This window comes from Oryctolagus cuniculus, chromosome 16 (assembly GCF_964237555.1).
Source record: "Oryctolagus cuniculus chromosome 16, mOryCun1.1, whole genome shotgun sequence".
Lineage (NCBI taxonomy): Eukaryota > Metazoa > Chordata > Mammalia > Lagomorpha > Leporidae > Oryctolagus > Oryctolagus cuniculus.
This window is the reverse complement of record NC_091447.1, coordinates 62589090-62611474: the sequence shown is the minus strand read 5'-3', so window position 1 is coordinate 62611474 and position 22385 is coordinate 62589090. Positions and strand designations below refer to the sequence as shown.

Below are 22385 nucleotides of genomic sequence, written 5' to 3'. Positions count from 1 at the left end.
GTCCAAGCTCCTGACTTCAGCCTGGTCCAGCCCTGGTTGCTGTGGGCATTGGGAGAGTGAACCAGAGTTGGAACATCTCTCCCCATCATCTGTCTGTGTATCTGCCTGTCTCTGCCTCTCTGTCGCTCTGTCTTTCAAAAAAAATCTTATTAAAAAAAAAAAATCAGGGCCGGCGCTGTGACATAATGGGTTATGCCTCCACCTGCAGTGCTGGCATCCCATAGGGGCGCAGTTTCAAGTCCCGGCTGCTCCACTTCCAATCCAGCTCTCTGCTGTGGCCTGGGAAAGCAGTAGTAGGTGGCCCAAGTACCTGGGCCCCTGCACCCACGTGGGAAACCCAGAAAAAATCTCCTGGCTCCTGGGTTCAGATCAGCCCAGCTCTGGCCATTGTGGCCATTTGGGGAGTGAACCAATGCGTGGAAGACCTCTCTCTGTGTGTCTCTCTCTGTCTCTCTCTAATTCTTGCCTTTCAAATAAAATAAATAAATCAACAGACCTGAGCCCCTCACCCTTAGGCCCGTAAATCCTCGAGCCGGAATTCAGAATGTTGCACTCGGAGTCAGCTCCGTCCCAGGTCCCCAAGCGGAGGGTGCACAGGGCTGTGGAAGGCAATGGTCCCTCCTCCACCTGCGCCCGCCTCGGCTCGGCCCCCGGGGCGCACGGCTAACAGCGCCCCCTGTCTGTGACAGCGGCAAGTACCTCCTGTACGAGAAGAACGAGGTGAAAGCCCGCGATCGCGAGTGGAAGAAGTACGAGTTTCACTATGACAACGTGCTGTGGGCCCTGCTCACCCTCTTCACCGTGTCCACGGGAGAAGGCTGGCCACAGTAAGTGGCCGGGCCTGAGAGCGCCCCCACTCCCGCCAGCGGCAACCAGGGGAATAACCCGAGGTCTCCCAGGGAGGGCTGCTAGCCTGGCTCCCCCAGCCTCACCCTGCTGGGGCCCACGCAGCGGGAGGTGGGGGCGAGGGGCAGGGTGGCATTGCCTGAACCCCGTTTCCACCGCAAACCTATTTTCTCCCAGACGGAGCCCAGAGCATAGTCTGACGGGCGAGGCTGCCTTATGCATGCAAATCCAAGAGTGGTTATTTTAAAATTTTGAGATGGGGGAAGGCGGGCATGTGGCACAGTGGTTAAGGCACCACTCGGGTCTCCTACACAGGCAGCCCGGCATCCCAGCCCTTGGCCATTGCAGCCATCTGTGGAGTGAACCAGCAAATGGATGATTTCTCTCTCTCTCTCTCTTCTCACTCTCTTTCTCACTCTCTGTCCCTCCGCCTTTCAAATAAAATAAATGAATTAAAAACAAATACAATTCTAACTTGGCCACCGTGCCCATCCCTGTCTCCCCCACCACCACCACCAATAGGGTCCTCAAGCACTCGGTGGACGCCACCTTTGAAAACCAGGGCCCCAGCCCCGGCTACCGCATGGAGATGTCCATCTTCTACGTGGTCTACTTCGTCGTCTTCCCTTTCTTCTTTGTCAACATCTTCGTGGCCTTGATCATCATCACCTTCCAGGAGCAGGGCGACAAGATGATGGAGGAGTACAGCTTGGAGAAAAACGAGGTGCTGCCTCCCCTATCCCTGAGCCCCCCCCCACCTCCCCCTCCCCGCCCCAGGCAAAAGGTGTCAGCCTGGCAGGTGTAGGACCAGGCCGGTGGCTTGGGCTCGCTGCCGCCACCTGGAGGCCACGGGGAGCAGGGCGAAGCCAGGCTTGCTGATGGAGCAGCCGCGCTCGGAGTGGACCTTGGCCGCTGCTTGGGGCGCCTTCCTCCCATATCCAAGTGCCTGGGTTCGAGTCCCTCCCATGCCAGCTCCCTGCTCATGTGCAAGTACGTGGGTCCCTGCTGCCCACGTGGGAGACCCAGGTTGAGTTCTTGGCGCCGTAGTAGCCATTCTGGGCATTTGGGGAGTGAACCAGCAGATGGACGATGTGTCTGTCTCTGCCTCTCGAGTAAATAAATACAGTTGTAAATGGGTTCTCCATACGGGAGCAGGAGGAGGAAAAAGAGGGCGATCAGGAAGGGAGAAGGCTCAGGCCTCAGAACACTTTGCTTTCAACTCGGATTTGGCCTGCCTGGCAGCTGGGTCACCTCGGGCAGAGGACCTGGCCTCTCTGCGCATACTGGGGCTTCGGCATCGGACCCACATTTTGTTGAAGGGATCCAGGAGGGGGACGAGGGAGATGCCCACGCAGGGTTGGGAGACTTCTCAAGGCACCGTAGCTGTTGGGAGAAGGCAGTCATCGTGGTGGGGAGCGGGGCTGGGCCTGAGAGAGGCAGCTTCAAGCAGGCGCATTGGGAGCCGTGGTGCGGGGGGTTTAGTTTGCGACCAGCCGCCTGCCCTCGGGCTCTGCCCTGCCCCCTGGGGCTCCGCCCCTTCTGCTCGGCCCCTGCCCTCGGGCTCCACCCCTGCCCCCCGGAATCCACCCCTACTGCCCCGCCCCTGCATGCGAACTCCGCCCTGCCCCCGGGACTCCACCCCTGCCCTCAGGCTCCGCCCTGCCCCTGGAACTCCACCCCTGCTATGCCGCCCCTGCCTGCGAACTCCACCCTGCCCCCTTGGACTCTACCCCTTCTGCTCTGCCTCCCCTCAGCCCACAGGCTCTGCCCTGCCCCTCCCATGTCTGCAGGCTCCGCCCTGCCCCCGGGACTCCGCCCCTGCCCACAGGCTCCACCCTGCCCTTCAAACTCCGCCCCTCCAGCTCCACCCACCCTCTGGCTCCATCCCCTTCTGCCCCACCCCGCCCAGGGCTCCACCTTGCTCCCTCAGACTCCGCCCCTTCTCCGCCCCTCACGCTGCCGGCCTGTCCCCCGCAGAGGGCCTGCATCGACTTCGCCATCAGTGCCAAGCCGCTGACCAGGCACATGCCCCAGAACAAGCAGAGCTTCCAGTACCGCATGTGGCAGTTCGTGGTGTCCCCGCCCTTCGAGTACACCATCATGGCCATGATCGCCCTCAACACCATCGTGCTGATGATGAAGGTGAGCTTCCTCCCACCCCACCCCCGCACCTCGTGCCCGCCCCCTGGAACCCACCCTCCCCCACCCAGACGGGGCCGGCAGCAGCAGCCCTTCATCCATGTTGCCTCTGAGCCTTTGCACTGTTGTGCCCGCAGCCCCCGACACCGTTCCCAACACTGCCAGGCCAGCTGCACCTGTAGAAAGACCCCTTCCTCCAAGAAGCCCTCCTTGACCTCCACAGATTCCCCAAGCTGCCCAGCCTCTTTCCCACCACCCTTGCCTGGCTGGGATTTCCGTGGCAGCTTGGTCGGCAGCCGGGGCGCTCCAGGGAACTCCCGGGCCCCTGAGCAGGGAGAAGACATAAAACGCTCCATGTAAATGTTGGGTGGGTGAAATCAGGGTGGCAGGACAGGTGCGGGCTGCAGGGAGTCAGGGCCCGGGACCCCTTCCCCGTGCAAACTCTGAATATACAGCCCCACAGTGAGGAATCCACAGACCTGGATTCAAACCCAACTGTGCTAACTGACCAGTTCCAGCTGGCACAGTGCCTTGGAGTTTGCCTGTCTGTGAAATGGGGGCACGGATAATAGCACCTTTCTCCCACCAGGGGTGGATGAGGACTGAGCGAGGAAGTGCAGGTGCCCGGGTTCAAGTCCCAGCTCCACTTCCAATTCCAGCTCCCTGCTGGTGCGCACCCTGGGAGGCAGCAGCGATGGCTCAAGTACTTGGGTCCCTGCCACCTGCCTGGGAGACCTGGATGGAGCTCCTGGCTCCTGGCTTTCTCCTGGCCCAGCTGCAAGCTTGTCAAAGTCCCCTCAAACTGGGTATTTCCTTACACACACACACACCCACACACACACCGCTGTGGATGAAGTGTAACGTATAAATGAGCCAGCAGCCTACTGCCGTCAGCGCTATCCAGCATTTCTGGAATTTTCCATCTAATACTGTTGGAGCCGGCTGACCATGGGTAACTAAATCCGCAGATAAGATGGGACCAGGGTCTACGTCAGCTCTTTCCTTTTCTCTTTCTGTGGCTGCTCTCCCAAGCAGGGTCAGAGACAAGACAGAAAGATGGCCTGGTGTAGGCTCTCCCGTGCTCACAGATGCTATGGCCAGCTTTGTAAGATTCAGGGTCCAGAGAGGGCCTGGAAGTCTATTATTTAATTGAAAGCCAGACACACACACACACACACACACACACACACTGAGAGAGAGAGAGAGAGAGAGAGAGAGAGAGAGAGAGAGAGAGATGTCTTCCATCCACTGGTTCACTCCCCAAATGGCTACAACATCTAGGGCTGGGCCAAGCCGAAGCCAGAAACTTCTTTCTGATCTCCCATATGGATGGCAGGAGCCCAGGCACTTGAGCCACCCTCTGCTGCTTTCCCGGGTGCATTAGCAGGGAGCTGGATCAGAAGTGGAGCAGCCAGGACTCGAACCAGCGTCCATATGGGATGCTGGTGCTACAGGCAGCTATAGATCATTAAATGCTAGTGGTATTGTCAGTCTCACCAATTTGTCAAATAAAGATTAAAACAAACTTTGGCAAAACACTGTGTCTGCAGAAGAACTGATAAACACAGACATTTGTTTTTATATTTAGTTTATTTATTTGAGAGGCAGAGTTAGAGAGAGAGAGAGAGAGAGAGAGAGAGAGAGAGAGAGGTCTTCCATCCGCTGGTTCACTCCCCAGATGGCTACAACGGCTGGAGCTGAGCTGATCTGAAGCCAGGAGCCAGGAGCTTCTTCTGGGTGGTACCATGTGGGTGCAGGGGCCCAAGGACTTGGGCCATCTTCTGCTGCTTTCCCAGGCCATAGCAGAGAGCTGGATTGGAAGTGGAGCAGCCAGGACTCGAACCGGTGCCCATCTGGGATGCCAGCACTGCAGACTATGCTACAGAGCTGGCCCCTTATTATTTTTTAAAATAAGAAGTATTTATTTGAAAGGTACAGTTACAGAAAGAGAGAGAGAGAGACTTCCACCTGCTGGTTCAATCCCCAAAAAGGCCACAACAGCCATGCCATTGATGTATTTGAGAAAACCAAGTGAATTGAATATAGACCACCGCCCCCCCCAGCTGGGGACCGCACCCATGTCCTGCTGATGGCCTCTCCTTGCACTGGGTCTCCAGCTCTCTCCAGCTGGGCTGGAGGCTGGATTCGGCTGAGATTTGGTGGTTTGGTCAAGAATCTGTGATGATGGGAGGATGTGAGTCTACTGCTACTATAACGAAACAACCAAGGTAGACTTAGTGCAGCAAGAAAAGAGGTTGTGGGGCCCACAGTACCGGAAGCTGAGGGTCAGCTCTGGCCCAGGCTGTTTGGCCTCGGATCAAGCTCCCTTCCCTCCCGTGGGCAGCGGGCAGCAGGCACGGTGATTTAAGGTCCTCCCTCTGAGGGGCTCCGCTCCCTTCCCAGGGAGCCACGCCCCCAGCACTGGAACCTGGCAGGGCGTGCTCATTCAGACCCTAAGGCAGAAACGCCCAGAATGTTCTAACCCCTGGTCTCCTGGGCTGTCCCAGTGAAGATGACAACAGGTGCACTTCCCTGAAATAAATAGGTAGGTCTCTGATGCAGAGATCTGTGGGGGGCCGGCGCTATGGCGCAGTGGGCAAAGCCACTGCCTGCAGTGCTGGCATCCCACATGGGCGCCGGTTCAAGTCCCGGCTGCTCCACTTCCGATCCAGCTCTCTGCTGTGGCCTGGGAAAGCAGTAGAAGATGGACCAAGTGCTTGGGCCCCTGCACCCACGTGGGAGACCTGGAAGAAGCTCCTGGCTTCAACCTGGCCCAGCCCCGGCCGTTGCAGCCATCTGGGGTGTGAACCAGCAGGTGGAAGACCTCCCTCTCTCTGTAACTCTTTCAGATAAATAAAGAAATCTTAAGACAGACAGAGAGAGAGAGAGAGAGATCTCCAGGAGAAGCAGGTGTTAGTCCCTCTTATGGCGTGAGCAGATTAAGTACACGGATTAAAATGCCACTGTGTGCCCCGTAAATACATAGCATTATCATGTCAACTGAAAATATTTTTGGAAGAAACTTTCCATAATAAAAAGAGTTAGTTTTTATTTTGAATATGAAAAAAAATGCCCACAGCACCCTGCCCAGACAAACTCACTCAGCCTCATTCTGGGCTCAGCCCCCTGGAGGGAAGAGGCCCCTGCTGCCCGGGGGTCGCCGGCCCTCGGACCCCGCTGACCCCACCCCCACCCTGTCTCCCCCCTTCTCAGTTCTACGGAGCCTCAGTGGCCTACGACAATGCCCTGAAGGTATTCAACATCGTCTTCACCTCGCTCTTCTCCCTGGAGTGCCTGCTAAAGGTCCTGGCTTTTGGGATTCTGGTGAGTTTACCTCCCTGCCCCCCTGCCAGGGGGCTGCAGCTGGGGGCAGGAACGGGGGCTCCAGGTGTTGGGTGAGGGTCTCTCCTCCCCCCGCCCCCGCCACCACCATGGGCGACGGCCCACCCCACCCCACCCCCCGCCGGCCACAGATCTCACTCCAACAGAGTTAAGATTTTACGCTGGCCCACGGCTGCTGTTCATTAGCTCATTCCTTCCAGTGTTTCTGAAGTGAGGCCCCAGGGTACTCAGAGCGTTCCAGCCCCCACCCCACTCCGCGAGCCTGCGTGTGGACGTGACCAAGAAGGAATGCTCCCAAAGTCAAAACCTGTGCCCACGGCCCGGCCCACCCTGCGCTCTGGGGCGTGGTCCTTTCCCCTTGGTTCTAGGTTCTTATCTTTTAAATGCGGTCCCTGATCCTTAACCTGGTGAAACCTAAGGCCCTTTGACCCCAGCCCACCCCTCCAAGGGGGAGGGGGTGGGGAAGGGGAGTCTGAGGAATCTGATGTGGAGAAAGTGACATCTTTCTGTTTCGTCCAGTCACCACACTTAGGCACCTTCATCCATCTGGTAGGCAGTGGCGGGGAGTGGTGGTGGTGGGGGTACTTCAAAACCTCCATGGAAAATAGAATTGAAAGATACATGTATTGGGGCCGGCGTTGTGGAGCCGTGGGTTAAGGCACCACCTGCAGCACCAGCATCCCATACGGACGCTGGTTCAAGTCTCGGCTGCTCCGCTTTTGATCCAGCTCCCTGCTAATGCACCTGGGAAGGCAGTGGAGGATGGCCCAAGTGCTTGGGCCCCTGCACCCGCATAGGAGACCCAGATGGAGTTCCTGGCTCCTGGTTTGAGCCTGGACCAACACTGGCTATTGCGGCATTTGTGGAGTGAACCAGTGGATGAAAGACCTCTCTCTCTCTCTCTCTCTCTCTCTCTCTCTCTCTCTCCCACTCTGCCCTTCACATAGTTAAAATCAATTTTTAAGAAAAATGTGTTTATTTGGGTCTAGAAAGTTTTTAAAATCCAGGCATTTTTTCCATAAATACGGATTTTTCCATGAATTTTCTTTATCAACCCCTTTGCGTAGGTTTCAAAAGTTTTGGCACCGGCTGGCACTGTGGCTCATTAGGCTAATCCTCCGCCTGCGGCGCCGGCACCCCGGGTTCTGATCCCGATCGGGGTGCCAAATTCTGTCCTGGTTGCTCCTCTTCCAGTCCAGCTCTCTGCTGTGGCCGGGAAGGCAGTGGAGGATGGCCCAAGTGCTTGGGCCCTGCACCTGCATGGGAGACCAGGAGAAGCACCTGGCTTCTGGCTTCTGATAGGCGCAGCGGGCCAGCCATAGTGGCCATCTGGGGGGTGAACCAACAGAAGGAAGACTTTTCTCTCTGTCTCCCTCTCTCACTAACTCTGCCTGTCAAAAAATAAAAAAATAAAAATAAATTAAAAAAAAAAAAAGAAGTAGAGCTTGAGACAAAGGCTGGACACAAGGAATTTACCTGGGAGTAAATTTACCTCACAAGGAGGCAGCCAGGAAAAAAAAAATGGGTACGTTGTGAAGCCCGTGAGCGACAGGGGCCACCAGGGGGCAGCAGAGAGCACATTGCTGCGTCCGCCCGCCGGGAGTGGGGAGAGAGCCGGGCTATTTCAATCCAGTGCCCACCAGCCTGAGTCAGGGGCTGCTCCCAGCCGAGCTGTTAATTTCCTGACAAAGATGAGGGCACCGCACAGAGTTCGTGGGAGAATGGGATGAAAAGATAAGCTTAGGGGAGCAGATTTTAGTTCAGCATTGAGGACGCCCCAATCCTATGTCAAAACACCTGCTTTCCATCCCCGGCCCTGACTCCTGACTGCACCTTCCCACCAGTGAAGACCGCAGCGATGAGGAGTTCCCGGCTCCCAGCTTCGGCCTGGCCCAGCAGCGGCCCTTGCAGGCCTTTGAGGAGGGAACCAGCAGATGACAACAGAAAGAGAGAGAGAGAGAGAGAGAGAGAGAGAGAGAGAGAGAGAGAGAAAGAGAGAGAGAGAGAGGTCTTCCATCCACTGGCTCACTCCCCAAATGGCTGCAATGGCCAGAGGTGCGCCGATCTGGAGCCAGGCGCTTCCTCTGGGTCTCCCACGCAGGTGCACTTGGGCCATCTTCTATTGCTTTCCCAGGTGCATTAGCAGGGAGCTGTATTAGAAATAGAGCAGCCGGGGCCGGCGCCGCGGCTCACTAGGCTAATCCTCCGCCTAGCGGCGCTGGCACACCAGGTTCTAGTCCCGCAGTCGGGGCGCTGGATTCTGTCCCAGTTGCCCCTCTTCTAGGCCAGCTCTCTGCTGTGGCCAGGGAGTGCAGTGGAGGATGGCCCAAGTGCTTGGGCCCTGCACCCCACGGGAGACCAGGATAAACACCTGGCTCCTGCCTTCGGATCAGCGTGGTGCACCGGCCGCAACGCACTGGCCGTGGCAGCCATTGGAGGGTGAACCAACGGCAAAAGGAAGATCTTTCTCTCTGTCTCTCTCTCTCACTGTCCACTCTGCCTGTAAAAAAAAAAAAAAAAAAAAAAAAGAGCAGCCGGGACTCGAACCAGCACCCATATGAGATGCTGGCTCCGTAGGCAGCAACTTTACCCACAGCGCCAAACCCTCTATGTTTTTTGGAGCCAGACAGAGCCCCTTGAGCAAAATCACAAGTATATGCCATTGAAATAGGAGGAGCTGTGGACCAGGGCCCAGCAACACCAGTGCCTTGGAACCCGAATTCTTTTGAGATGATTATAAAACCCCAGATTGTATCCATCCATTGAGTGCCTACTGTATACCAAGCCCCCTGCGCCATGACCTCATGTATTATCTGGTAGGAGTGTTAGCCCTGCCTTCCAGAGGAAAAGTCCTGAGACCCAGGCCACTCAACCCCCAGTGACATGTAACACAATGCAGCCTAGGAACCTGACCTCGGCAAGTGCATACCAGAGTCGGGGCCATCTGTGAGACAGGGGGCTTGCCTGGGAGTGAGCTGGAGGAGCCCCTGCGTCATCTCACATCATGCCCCGACTTTGTCTTGGCTTTGGTCAAAGGCTGAGAACGTGTGGGTCCTGCCCATCAGGAGGGGCCCTCCCCTGCCAACACACACCCCCACAAAGGGCCAGGCATCACCCGTTCAGTGCTGGGTTGAGCTGAGGCAGGGGCAGCAGTGGGGACCCGAGGAGCCCGGGGCTGTGGGTGTTTTCCGGGTAGTGTGGAGTATTTGTGAATCCTAGCAACACCACTGCCGCTGCACCTGTGTACTGCCCCGGAGTGGGTCCTGGGACGCACACTTAGGATGTTAGAATGTTTCAGCAGCAGTAGCCAGCAGCCAGTCTGCACATCTCAGCGGACCATAGCTGCTCAAGGACCTGGGCTCACCAGATGTGGCATTTAGAAAGTTCCGGAAAGCTGGCTGGGAAAAGACCCCCCCCCCTTCCCCACCTCTGTTCACAGCCCTGGGGGGTGGGGCGTGCCTAGAGCCAGGGCCCAGAGCTGAGCACAGGCAGGCCCTCAAGGGCCCTGTTGCTGGGCGCTCGCCCACAGCCACACAGCAGGATGGTAGCGGCAGGGCTGGGGTTTGAACATGCAGACGCCACACTCACCCAGGCCTGGGTTCAAATCCCAACTCTGGTGCTCTGGGTGGCTCCACCCTCTGAGCAGAGCGAGCGACTCCTCCCTCTGGAATCCTTGTGAAGACCCCAGTGCTGTTTGGAACTGTCTCTGAGACAAGTGACAGCCCCCAAAAAGCAGCCCCCTCCCCTAGCTGAGCTGCAGCAGGGTCTAAGAGCCCCCTCTGGTGCCCAGACAGAAATGGGACAGTCCCCCCAGGGTGGGGGGTGGCGGGTCCCAGAGAGGGGACCCCGGGGCAGACGCCACCAGGCAACTCGTCCTCGAACTGCATTTTTAATGTTTGATCCGCGACAACCATCCCGGGCGTCGGCCGCCATGCTCCGTCGATGGCATCTCTTGTCTTGTGGGTCCTCGTTCTAGAATTATTTCCGCGATGCCTGGAATATCTTTGACTTTGTGACCGTCCTCGGTAGCATCACCGACATCCTTGTGACGGAGTTTGGGGTAAGTGTCCCGCTGGCTTCCTCCCGGGTACCCCCTAGGACTGCACGGGCTGGGGCTGGGCTGGGGTTGGGGGGCGGGGGTGGGACAGGTGCCGTGAGTCCCGATGGCCACAGCCAGCTTGGGCCACTGCCTGGCCATGACTGAAGAGAGAGAAACAGGCCTCCATCTCCCCCTACCCGGGGAAGGGTAGTCCCTACAGAAGGTTGACCCCGGGGGAGGCCTGGGTCCCCCAAAGTCCAGTATGAGGCCAGCCCTGCAATACGGGCTCCTCTGCTTCTGAGCTGTTGATTTCTGGACATATCATGCAATGCAATCATTGAGAGGCTCGAACCCCCCCCCAAGCCCCCCAAAGCTCAGATTAGCCCCTCCCCCCACCACCACCAAGACCACACAGAGCCCAAGGCCATTTGCAAGCCAGGTCTGCTGGCTCGTGGGCAGCTGGACACAGGGGCGGGTGTTACTCTAGGGGCCCCCGGCCCCCGGGTGGTCTCTGGGCCTCAGAGCACATCCATTTCTCTCCTTTCTGGGAGACTGAGGGCCCTGGAGTTCCCAGCTCAGACGCTCTCCTTGGCCATCTGCCAGGGAGTCCAGGCTTGGGGGGGGGGACTCTGGAGACTGTGGGGGATGGAGGAAAGGGCGGGGGTTGGTGACGTGGTCACAGATGGAAGAAAGCTCTGTGCCAGGCGCTTCCCTGGGATCGGCTCCTGGGGGCCGGGCTGGGTCTCACTCAGAAAGGGTCTGAGCGCCAGGAGGGTGCTGATCCCTGCCCAGGTGCTGAAGTGGACAGGGAAAGGGATCAGGAATTCGCAAAAGCCCCAACCTCCCCCTCTTCCTGCCCTTCCACACTGGCCAGTGCCTCCCCGTTGGCCAGGGTGAACCAGCAGAGAGAGCCAAGCAGGCATGCTCAGTGCGGGCAGGGCTTGTGGGCCCATTTCACAGACGGGCAGCCTGAGGCTCCCTGCCCCAGGAAGTGAAGGACCTCTCCCAGGATGGGCAGCCTCTCAGGTGTGCCAGTCTGACTCTGCCCCCACCCCCACTCAGCAGAAAGGGGTTCGTTTGCACACTTTTCATCCCAGATACCTGTCAGGGCTGGGGACTCTATGGCAGGGCGAGCCATTCTCTGATGGTGTCCTGGCCTCACCCCTCCCCATGCTTCACCTCACCCCAGAAGCAGACCCCATAGGGCCAGACCCCAATAGCTTATTGTCCTGGCCAATTCAGAACCATCAGGACCGGTGCAGTAGCCAATCATCCCTTCCCTACCAGCAGTTTTAGGATGTCCAGTGGAGATAACTGTTGCAGCCAGCCTCATCAGGGCCTTCCACAACTCCCGCTCCTGTGTGCCTGCACTCAGCACACACACATTGGGCACCCGCTGTGTGCCAGGCATGGTTCCAGGAGCTAGAGATAGAACAAGGGGGCAAGACAGAGACAGGCAAGATTGCAGAATTGCTGCCCCCAGCAAGCTGACATTCCAGTGGGGGAGGCAAAAAGGTTTTCTTTTAAGATTTACTTAGTTGAAAGGCAGAGTTAGAGAGAGAGAGAGAGAGAGAGAGCACCAGAGAGCTTCCATCTGCTGGCTCACTCCCCAGTTGGCCACAACAGCCAGGATTCTGGAGCTCCATCCGTGTGTCTCACCTGGGTGGCAGGGTCCCAAGGACTTGGGCCACAGGTGCATCAGCAGGGAGCTGGATCAGAAGTGGAGCAGCCAGGACTGGAACCGGCACCCACATGGGATGCCCACCTAGCCAGTGGCGGCCACAGCAGCAGGTTTTTAACCAATAGGAGCCATCCATGTGAGGCGCCTGGCACAAGAACTTTCCAGAAATGCAGGGCTTAACTCACCAGTGGCAGTTATTACCATGCCTCTTGCTAGCATTACCGCCCTTGAATCAAAATCCTTTGTAGGGAGGGAGGGGGCGGGTGGGCACCTGGGCCCTTGCAGGATGGTTGGATTGGGGGAGGAGAGGGGAGGGGAGGCGAGGCCCGCCCTGCCACGCCAGGGTGCCCCTGTGGCCCCCAGGTGAGGCCCTGGGGCGTGGCCGTCGGAGGCGGGGTGTGGCTGGGGGAGGGGTCTGGTGTGCCAGGCCCTTGGGGAGGGCAGGTCCCCGGGGTTCTGGGGGGCTGCCCCGCCCCGTGCGTGATAGATAACAACTGTGTCTTTTGTCTCTTTTCATGCCTGCCCTGCTCTTTAAACTGTATATTGGCGCAACGCCGTCTGAAAAAACCTCATCCAATCAAAATGCACTATGAAATCCATTTGTCCATCCATGACGTGGTCTGTGTGTCCATACACCAATGGCTTCTCTCCCAACCCGCCGCCACCGCCACCTCCACCACGCCCCCGCCCCCGCCCGGGACCGAAACCCCTGGGTCGTTGGTTGTTTTTCTGGTTTTTGGTTTTTTGGGTTTTTCTTCTTCTTCTTCTTCTTCTTGGCACTGGTTACCAAACTCAACCTAAAACAATAATAATGGTGATAACGGTGACACTGTTAACCGCTGACCGAACTCGCTGCCCCAACTCTTCCCGCCCCCCCTTCCATCGTCAACATCCGCCTCTAGAATCCGGTTGGTCTCCTTTTGAAGTCTAAATGCGTTACATTTACCCGTGCAAGCACCTGCCATGCCGCCCAAGCTGCATGGGGGGCGCCTGATGCCCCCAACTCCTCCCCTCCCTCCTGTCTCTCCCAGACCCCTCCCTGCCAGCCCCCCTCTGTCTGTGTATCTGCAGCCTCTCTCCCTCTCCCTCTCTCTGTCTCTCACGCGCACACACACCTCTCCCACCCACGGCACGGCCACCCTCTCGGGTCCCATGGCCAGCTCCATGGAGCTGGTGGCCCCAGGGAAGCTGGCGAGCCCCCCACCCCAAAGCCCCCAGGTCTCTCTCCTCTCCCTCCCCCACCCTGACCCCCGTCCCACCCTCCCTGTCCTGAGCCCACAGCATAGAAATCCTGCAAGTCTGAGGGAGGAGGCTTGAGCACGCAGGGAACTCTCGGGGCTGACGGGGCCCTGAACTGCACCTGTGCGCGCCGAGGTCCGTGCGCATGCGCACACACACTCCGTGCGTCCAGGCGCGACTTCGCCCATTTCCTGTTCCTTGTCTCTCTACGTCCTGGCGCCGCCTTTCTCTGGCCCACACGCCACACACATTCCTGTACTCGACTGCCTCAAACACACAGGGAATACATACACGCACGCATGGACTTGGGCACACAGGACGCACAAACATGCACGCGTGCACATGCACGCACACAATCCCTCCGTTACGCCAGCCTCCTGCACGTCCATACCCCGCCCCAGCGCGCGCGTGCGAACACACACACAACTGCACATCCCTCACTGCTTCTACCCCTCAGCTAACAAGGAACCCCCAGAAAGGACTCCCCCCACCCATGGCATCTTTGCACTGGATCCCACCCCTGCTGGTGGGCGACACACGCACTCACCCACCCAACATCTAGGGAAGCCCCTACCTCGTGCCCACTGATGGCCGTGCGGGAGGCAGGCATGGGTCCACTGACCCCTGGATGCCACCTTTAACTGTTCACTCTGCTGCATTTCACAAGGCAGAGAAGGGGCGAATAGGGGAAGCTCCAGGGCCGGGGCCGGGGCCGGCCGGGGCCAGCACAGCACAGGCAAAGACCCTGTGGCAGGACAGAGTATTCAGGGCTCAGCGTTGCAAGCGAGGGGAGGTGGCTAGGCAGGCGGATCCAGGGGAAAGCCGAAGACAGAAGAGGAAACCAGCCTTGCGGGGGGGGGGGGGGAAGTGCTGTGAAATCGGGGCTCTATCCTAAAGGAGGCCTGCGAGGTGGGCGCCAGGAGTTCCAGGGAGATAAGTGAGCGTAGTACAGGGAAAAGCCCCTGGACCCCGGGCTGCGGCACGGGGTGGGGTGGCTCAGAGGATGAGGGCCACACTGAAGGGACTCCGGTCTGCCTGGGACCTGGCAGACTGGCGGTGAGGGAACTCCAAGGTGGGGCCAAGCTGTGGGCGTGGCTTTGAGAACAGTGAGGAGTAGGCAGGTGGCAGGTGAGCTGGGCAGCAGCATTTAGCTGGGTAACTCCCACTTCCTTCTGAGCGCACAGGGGCCACCTGTCCCTGCACTGTGGGCGTTGGACGACAGAGCCATCCGCGGGGCCCAGCGGGCGGACAGAGGGGGAGCTAGGAAGGGGCCGCTAGGATGCTGCCAGCCCTCCTGGCTACAGACCCCAGGAAGAGCCGCGAGGATGGAGAGGGCTCCCTAGGATCTGTGTCCCACTCCCTGCACCCCTACTGTCTCCACCCCATCTCCTCCCCGTGCCGTCTCCCTCTTCCTCCTCGCGGCATGCTGTGTTTGCACGTCTCTCCTGCACGGCGGCAGCCTCCCCTGCCCCACCCTCCCACCCCCGCCCAGGGCTGTGGCTCTCAGATCCTGCTGCTTTTTATTTATTTATTTTTTTGCCTGCGCATGCGCCGCCGAGCTCACGTTCCGATCCGCCCCCATGGAAGGGGATGGCTTGGACTCCGGGATGGACGGGAGGGGTCTGGGGACGCCTGGGCCGTCGGCCCCCACCCCAGGTGGAGCTGGGTGGCCAGGCAGGGCTGGGGGGTCAGGTCAGCGGGGCACGGAGGGGTAGCTCTTTCAGCCAAGCCAGGATTAGAAGCGTCTTTGCGGCGCTTGGGACAGTCTCAACCGTGCTTGGGTCCGAGGTGGCCCGGGTAGACTCTCCCAACCCCCTTTCTCCATCCCAGAGAGCTTCCTAGAGTGGCCAGGAAAGGCAAACGCCTCTGCCAGTTTCAGAAACCATTGGCAGTCCAGTCCCTGCCTCGCCGCTCCCAGGCCAGAGCTAGCAAAACAAACAAACAAACAACCCTCCCGCCTTAGGGTGTCCGTCACCCAAATGGGGACACTTTTCAGAAGGGATGCCACGGCCATCCGGGCAAGCCGTGCGGCCACCCCCTGCCCGTCCCATGCTACAAGGTGGGCGAAGAAGCCACGTGGAATGTGGCTTTGTGGCCGGCCCCCTAGGGCCCCTGCCCATCCTGGGGGGGTCCTGTGGGGAGTGGAGTCCAGTTGAGGGGCCCCTGCCCCTCTTAGCGGGAGTCGCCCCTCACTGCAGCCTGGCTGGCTCTGCGCCAGACGCCGCCGGTGGGGGATGGAAGGGGAGGAGCCCCTCTTCCAGGGAACAGGTGACCCAGGGGCAGGAAAGCCAGACTTGGGGGCGGGAGACAACTTTTGCATTCCAACAAACCAAAGAAAAAAAAAAAACCAACCAAACAAACAAAAAAACACGGCTCCAAAGACCCAACAGTGCTGGGTTCGATTTTGGTCCATTGGAAAATTATTATTATTAATTATGCTTAATGATTACACCCTCCTGCCCCCTCACTGGCGTCCCCTTCATTCCCTCTTAGGTCATGAGCACCTGCGTAGGCCACGCCCACCGTCCACTTAGCTCTCTGGCTTCCGGGAGGAGGTAGAGGCAGCGACAGGACTTGGGGCAGGGTGGGGGGGTGGATCTTGGAAGCAGAGGCAGGGGCCACCCAGGGAGGTCCTGGGGGCTGGGACGGCCGCACCCACCTCCCCGCCCCCAGCACCGGCCCCTCGGTGGGACCCTCCACCCCCCGGGGCTGATAGCAGTGCACCTGCCCACGGGAGCTGAGTCGTTCCTGCTTCCCGCAGGCCTGGTCCCAGAAGCTGAGAAGCCATCCCCGAAGGGGGTAACAGGGCCCCAAATGCATCTTCTCGGACTCAGCGGGCAGCGAGGACTCGCCCTCCAGCCGAACCGCCCCAGCTCCTCCCCGTGTCCACCCCCTTCCCCGCTCGCCAAGCGGGTAAGAAATGACGCTCTCCCCCCTCCCCCGCCCCTCGCTTCTCCCAGGTTGGCTTGGCCGTGGGGTGAGGTCAGGGCGGGCAGGAGCGGGCGTGGGCAGCTCGGCAGGGCAAGGGCAAGGGCGCCCGGTGAGTCCCGCGACAGATGCATTTCTGGCCCGGAGCGGAACCCCCGCACGTGTCCACCGAGGCCTGCGCGTGCTGGCCGCCCCTCTCCCCCCCACCCCCGCCGCCGCCGCCGCCGCAGCCCCCCGCCCCGCCCCGGTGTATGTTGGCGCCTCGTACACGCGTGACGGGCTCCGCGCAACTTGACCCGCTTGCCTCCTCTGGTCTCAGTGCATTTGGTTGTTGGGAGAAACAAAAAAAAAAACATCTAGATTTTTTTTTTCCTGATTGGATGATTCGGATGTATTTTCTGTTCTTCGTTTTCTGTCCGTTCCTCTCTCCTCTTTTTCTTTTTTTCTTTTTTTTTCCCCCATTGCGGGTGGGGCTGGCAGGGTGGGCTTCTGCTTGTTGAGTTTTTCCTCCTCGCCCCCCCACCCCGAGTTTATTTTTTTTGTTTTTTGTTTTTTTTCCCTCTGCACCATTGTCTCAATAGCGCGCTCTCTCTCCTCTCCCTCCTTGTTTGGGGGTCTGGCTTGCTTTTATTTTATTATTTTATTTTTTCTCCCTGTTGGTCGGCTTCGTGTTCGGGGCCTCTGAGTGGTGGCGGCTCTGAGCCCCTCGGGGGGCGGGCGGAGGGTCACGCGCTGTCTCCCCTCCGTGTCCCGCAGAACAACTTCATCAACCTGAGCTTCCTGCGCCTCTTCCGCGCCGCGCGGCTCATCAAGCTCCTGCGGCAGGGCTACACCATCCGCATCCTCCTCTGGACGTTCGTGCAGTCCTTCAAGGTGGGAGCCCCGCGCCCCCGGCCCGCGGTGCAGGGGGCGGGGCTCTGCGCTCGCGCCCCCCGCCGCTGCTCACCGCCCCCGTCGCCCCCAGGCGCTGCCCTACGTCTGCCTGCTGATCGCCATGCTCTTCTTCATCTACGCCATCATCGGGATGCAGGTGCGGCCGGCGGCCAGGCAGGGGGCGGGGCGTGGGCGGGGCGGGGCGCCCCTCACCCTCCCGATTCTCCAGGTGTTCGGCAACATCGGCATCGACATGGAGGACGAGGACAGCGACGAGGACGAGTTCCAGATCACCGAGCACAATAACTTCCGGACCTTCTTCCAGGCCCTCATGCTGCTCTTCCGGTGAGAGGGAGCGGTGTGCACCGGGTGGCTGCGTCTCTTCCGGTGGGGGCGTGTCCTCATGCTTCTCTTCCTATAAGGTCCTGACCTGTTCCCTGGGAGGCGTGTCTTCACAAGTCTCTTCCGGTGGGGGCGTGTCCTCTTCCTGTGGGGGGCGTGTCTTCATGTTATTCTTCCTATAGGGTCCTGTCCTGTTCCCTGGGAGGCGTGTCTTCCCCAGTCTCTTCCGGTGGGGGCGTGTCCTCACCCTTCTGGTCAGGGCTTGTCCTCATCCTGTTCTGTGGGAGGGGGGAACATGTTCTGTAGGTGAGGAGGCGTGTCTTCAGTCTCTTCCGGTGGGGGTGTGTCCACTTCCGGTGGGGACAGGGGCGTGTCCTCATGCTTCTCTTCCTGTAAGGTCCTGTTCTCTTCTCTGGGAGATGTGTCCGCACCAATCTCTTCCAGTGGGGGCGCCTCCTCATCCTGTTCTGTGGGGGAGCATGTTGTGTAGGTGAGGAGGCGTGGCTTCATGCCTCTCTTCCGCTAGGGACGTGTTTCTTCCGGTTGGGGGCGTGTCCTCATGATTCTCTTCCTATAGGGCCCTTCCTGTTCCCTGGAGGTGTGTCTTCCCCAGTCTCTTCCGGTCGGGGCGTGTCCTCACCCTTCTTTTCTGGTCAGGGCGTGTCCTCATCCTGTTGTGGGGTGGCGTGTTCTGTAGGTGAGGAGGCGTGGCCTCATGCTTCTCTTCCAGTGGAGGCATGTCCTCATCCTGCTCTGTGGGGGGCGGGTTCTCATCCTGGAGCCTGGGGAGGTGTGTCTTCATCTTGTTTTGGGGGGGGGCATGTTCTGTAGGTGAGGAGGCGTGGCCTCCTCCTGTAGGGGCAGGGGTGTGTCCTCAGCCCTCTCCCCTGGGGAGGCGGGGATTCTTGGCCATGCGGTCCACCCGTGGCCCTCTGTCATCCTGGCTGCACGCGAGACCTGCTGCCTCCGGGCAGAGGTGTGTCGCTGAGCACTTGCTGGACGCGAGGCGACGCCTGCCCGAGGTCCCGCGTGGGCGTGGCGATCCAGCGCCTGGGAGGCAGCAGGTGCAGTCGCGTGGGAGACCTGGATGGAGCTCCGGCTCCTGCCTGGCCCAACCTTGGCCATTGCAGCCATCTGGGGAGTGACCAGCAGATGGAAGACTTTCTCTCTCGTGCGTGCTCTCTCTCTCTGTAACTCTCTCAACAAAAAAAAAGATGAGGTACTCAGCCATTCAGGTTAAAAGGGTGGATTCTGAGTACACTTGGCCAGGATTTTTTAAAAGTTTTTTTTTTTTTTTTTTTTTTTTTTTTTGGCCGGCACTGTGGCTCACTAGGCTAATCCTCCGCCTGCGGCGCCGGCACCCCGGGTTCTGGTCCCAGTTGGGGCGCCGGTTCTGTCCCGGTTGCTCCTCTTCCAGGTCAGCTCTCTGCTGTGGCCCGGGAAGGCAGTGGAGGATGGCCCAAGTGCTTGGGCCCTGCAACCGCATGGGAGACCAGGAGAAGCACCTGGCTCCTGGCTTCGGATTGGCGCAGCGCAATGGCTGTAGCAGCCATTTGGGGGGTGAACCAACAGAAGGAAGACCTTTCTCTCTGTCTCCCTCACTCACTAACTCTGCCTGTCAAAAAAAAAATGATTTTTTTAATCAATATAAAGGGTGCGGAGCTTGTAGATGATGTCCTGTGGGACTTCGGGAGAAGTGGGTAAGAGCGGGAGCTGTGTGGATGTTGGGAGAAGATAGTCCAGGTGGGGGCGTGGCTTGTGCTAAGGCCCTGGGTCAGAGTCACCTAGAGATGCCCGTCGCCTGGAGGGAGGGGAGTGTTCAGACAGCAGACGGGGCGCGCGGCACCCAGAGCCCCATCAGAGTGCCAGGTCTGAGTTCCACTGCCCACACCCTGGGAGGCAGCAGGTGGTGGCTGGAATCCACGCGGGAGTCCCAGAGTGAATCCCCCGCTCCTGGCTTCCACTCTGGCTGCCGTGAGCTTTGGGGAGTAGACCAGCAGATGGAAGCTCTCATTCCCCCCCTCAAAAAACGTGGGGGTGAGGACACTGACATTAGCATTTTTTAAAAAAATATTCAGCCGGCGCCGCGGCTCACTAGGCTAATCCTCCGCCTAGCGGCGCCGGCACACCGGGTTCTAGTCCCGATCGGGGCGCCGGATTCTGTCCCGGTTGCCCCTCTTCCAGGCCAGCTCTCTGCTGTGGCCAGGGAATGCAGTGGAGGATGGCCCAGGTGCTTGGGCCCTGCACCCCATGGGAGACCAGGAAAAGCACCTGGCTCCTGGCTCCTGCCATCGGATCAGCGCGGTGCGCCGGCCGCAGCGCACCGGCCGCGGCGGCCATTGGAGGGTGAACCAACGGCAAAGGAAGACCTTTCTCTCTGTCTCTCTCTCTCTCACTGTCCACTCTGCCTGTCAAAAAAAAAAAAAAATTCACTTATTTATTTGGAAGGCAGAGTTCCAGAGAGAGAGACAGAGCGCTCCCATCCCCTGGGTCACTCCCCAGCTGGACACAGCAGCCAGGGCTGGGCCAGGCAGGAGCCAGGAGCTCCATCCGGGTCTCCCACGTGGGCGCAGGGGCCCAAGCCCTCGAGCCGTGGACTCTGCCTCCCAGGGTCCACTGTAGCAGGAGGCACTCAGCGGTGGGAAGCAGGTGTCCTGGGCACCGGCTCCCTGTGGACTTTGCCGCAAACTCCTCCTGCCTTGGGCTCCCAGGAAGCAGATCCCAAGTGGGAGACGTGGGTGCTGGGTCCCCTGACGCCGCCCTCCCCACCCCAGGAGCGCCACCGGAGAAGCCTGGCACAACATCATGCTGTCCTGCCTCAGCGGGAAGCCGTGCGACAAGAACTCGGGCATCCTGACGCCTGAGTGCGGCAACGAATTTGCCTATTTTTACTTCGTGTCCTTCATCTTCCTCTGCTCCTTCCTGGTGAGTCCGGGAACTCGGGGACCCGGAGGGAGGGCAGTGGGGAGGGAGGAGCTGGGGGGTCTCCTGGGTGCTCCCCACCCCTGCAGCTCCCACACACACACACGCTCCCCACTGGGGACCGAACGGCCGATCTCGGTTCAGCCTCCCAGAAAGGAGCCAAGGCAGGTGCGGGAGGAGGCGGGCCTTCCCTCCCCCCATGCTGTCAATCACCCTGTGTCTCTGCCACTCCCTTTCCCATCTGCGCTCTGTCCTCGTGGGAGTGTCTGACCCCGTCTCTGCCCCCTCCTCTCTGTTCCCTCCCTCCCTCTCCATCTGGGGCCTCTCTGCCCCCATCCCCTCCCCCCCACCATCATGGCTCCCCACTCCCCTCCCTGCCCCTCAATCCGACAGATGTTGAACCTCTTTGTGGCCGTCATCATGGACAACTTCGAGTACCTCACGCGCGACTCCTCCATCCTGGGCCCCCACCACCTGGATGAATACGTGCGGGTCTGGGCCGAGTACGACCCTGCTGCTTGGTAAGGAGCCACCGCCCCCCACCCTCTGGCCACGCCCCCCACCACGCCCCTGGGACGTGGGGTCTCCCCGGGGGTCCCCAGAGGGGGGGTCTCACGGTGGGTGGGGGGAGGGGTCGCTGCAGAAGGAAAAGATCGGATGATTGTACCTCCCTGTGTGAGGCCAGCAGAGGCTGAAAACAAGACTCAGGCTCCAGGGAGGAGGCTGGGGGGGGCCCTGGCCGCTCCTTGGAAGTGGGTGCCCCTCCCACCCACACAGACATAGGTCAGAGGGGGCCACAGGGCCACCAAGGGAGGGAGCTGGCCTGCTGGCCAGACACGCGTGCTCAGCGCCAAGCCGCGCCCCCTGCTGGCCGACTGCGGTGCACCGGTTAGAGCCACGGAAGCGAGCGGAAGACGCTGGTGCAGGGCGGTGGGGCTCGGGGCGTCCCCGGGCCGCAGCCCCTCGGCGGGTGGGGAATGCAAGGTCGAGGAGGCCACCTTGTGGGTCGTTTCCCAGCCGCACCCCAAGCGCACGAGGCCGGACTGACCCACAGGCTCTGACTCTTCCTCTTTTGATTTTAGATCCCAGCAGGTGCAGGCCGTTCCCCCCTCCCCCATCTGTACCTTCCACAAGCCCCCTCCCCCACTCCCACCAGCGTAGCCTGAGTAGGGTGGAGGAACCAAGTGCAGCCCCGCCCCCTCCCCTGCCCAGAAGCAAGACCCTCCCTCTGCTCCCCCAGGACTCTGCAGGGTGTCTGGGGACCTGCACTTGCTTGTCCCAGGTCTCCCGCCACCCCCACCCGCCCATTCTTCACACGGCCTCGGCCGGGGGTGGGGGTGGGGGGGCGGGGAGCCGGTGTGGACACAGCCTGACGCACGCCCCTGCCCCGCCCCACTAACGGCCTCTTTTCTCCCTTACAGCGGTCGCATCCACTATAAGGATATGTACAGTTTATTACGTGTAATCTCTCCCCCTCTCGGCTTAGGCAAGAAATGTCCTCATAGGGTTGCCTGCAAGGTTTGGACTTCACTGAAACCTGCTAGAGTCGATGGAATGTGTGGCTTTTGAGACCTTAAATATATATATTTCATATATATATATAAAAAGACAGGCCTCTTCCTGTCCCTTCTCTCTCTCTCTCTCTGTCTCTCTCGCATTAACTAGCAAACTCTCTTAGCCAACAGAATGCAGGCCTGTACTGTAGGCTCCGTAAAGCATGGAACATAAAATCGGGGTTCCTTTTTTTCGGCCATCTCTGCTTGCTCTCCTGGCTCAGGCTGTCCATCCTGGGGTCTCCTACGGCACCCCGAATCAGACACAGGCCCTCTGCCCCGCCCGCCCGCCCGCCACCCCCCCCCCGGGAGGGGGTGTAACGGACTGCGCATCGCCCCCTCCCCACCGCTACCCTCCCCTGCCACTACCGCCTCCACGCTCCGCCCCCCTCCACCCCCCAACTCCCCCCTCCGCCCCCCACCCCCAAGCCAGGCCCGCTCAGAGACCAGCCTCAGAGGACGTGAGCCAGCTCCGACCGGG

At 59.8% G+C, this 22385-nt stretch overlaps 1 protein-coding gene across 10 annotated transcripts in view; it reads left to right on the top strand.

Moving 5' to 3' along the window:
- The window catches only part of CACNA1A (calcium voltage-gated channel subunit alpha1 A), a 209231-nt gene that overhangs the window by 170859 nt on the left and 15987 nt on the right, over positions 1-22385 (top strand). For 7 of the 10 annotated variants that reach the window (XM_070058409.1, NM_001101693.1, XM_070058407.1 and 4 more), the window contains 10 exon segments: positions 690-827; positions 1369-1570; positions 2824-2988; positions 6199-6309; positions 10304-10387; positions 16971-17087; positions 17179-17244; positions 17317-17432; positions 20204-20354; positions 20745-20872. In XM_070058409.1, coding sequence (XP_069914510.1) covers positions 690-827; positions 1369-1570; positions 2824-2988; positions 6199-6309; positions 10304-10387; positions 16971-17087; positions 17179-17244; positions 17317-17432; positions 20204-20354; positions 20745-20872 — 1278 coding nt within the window. 10 annotated transcript variants of the gene reach the window in all.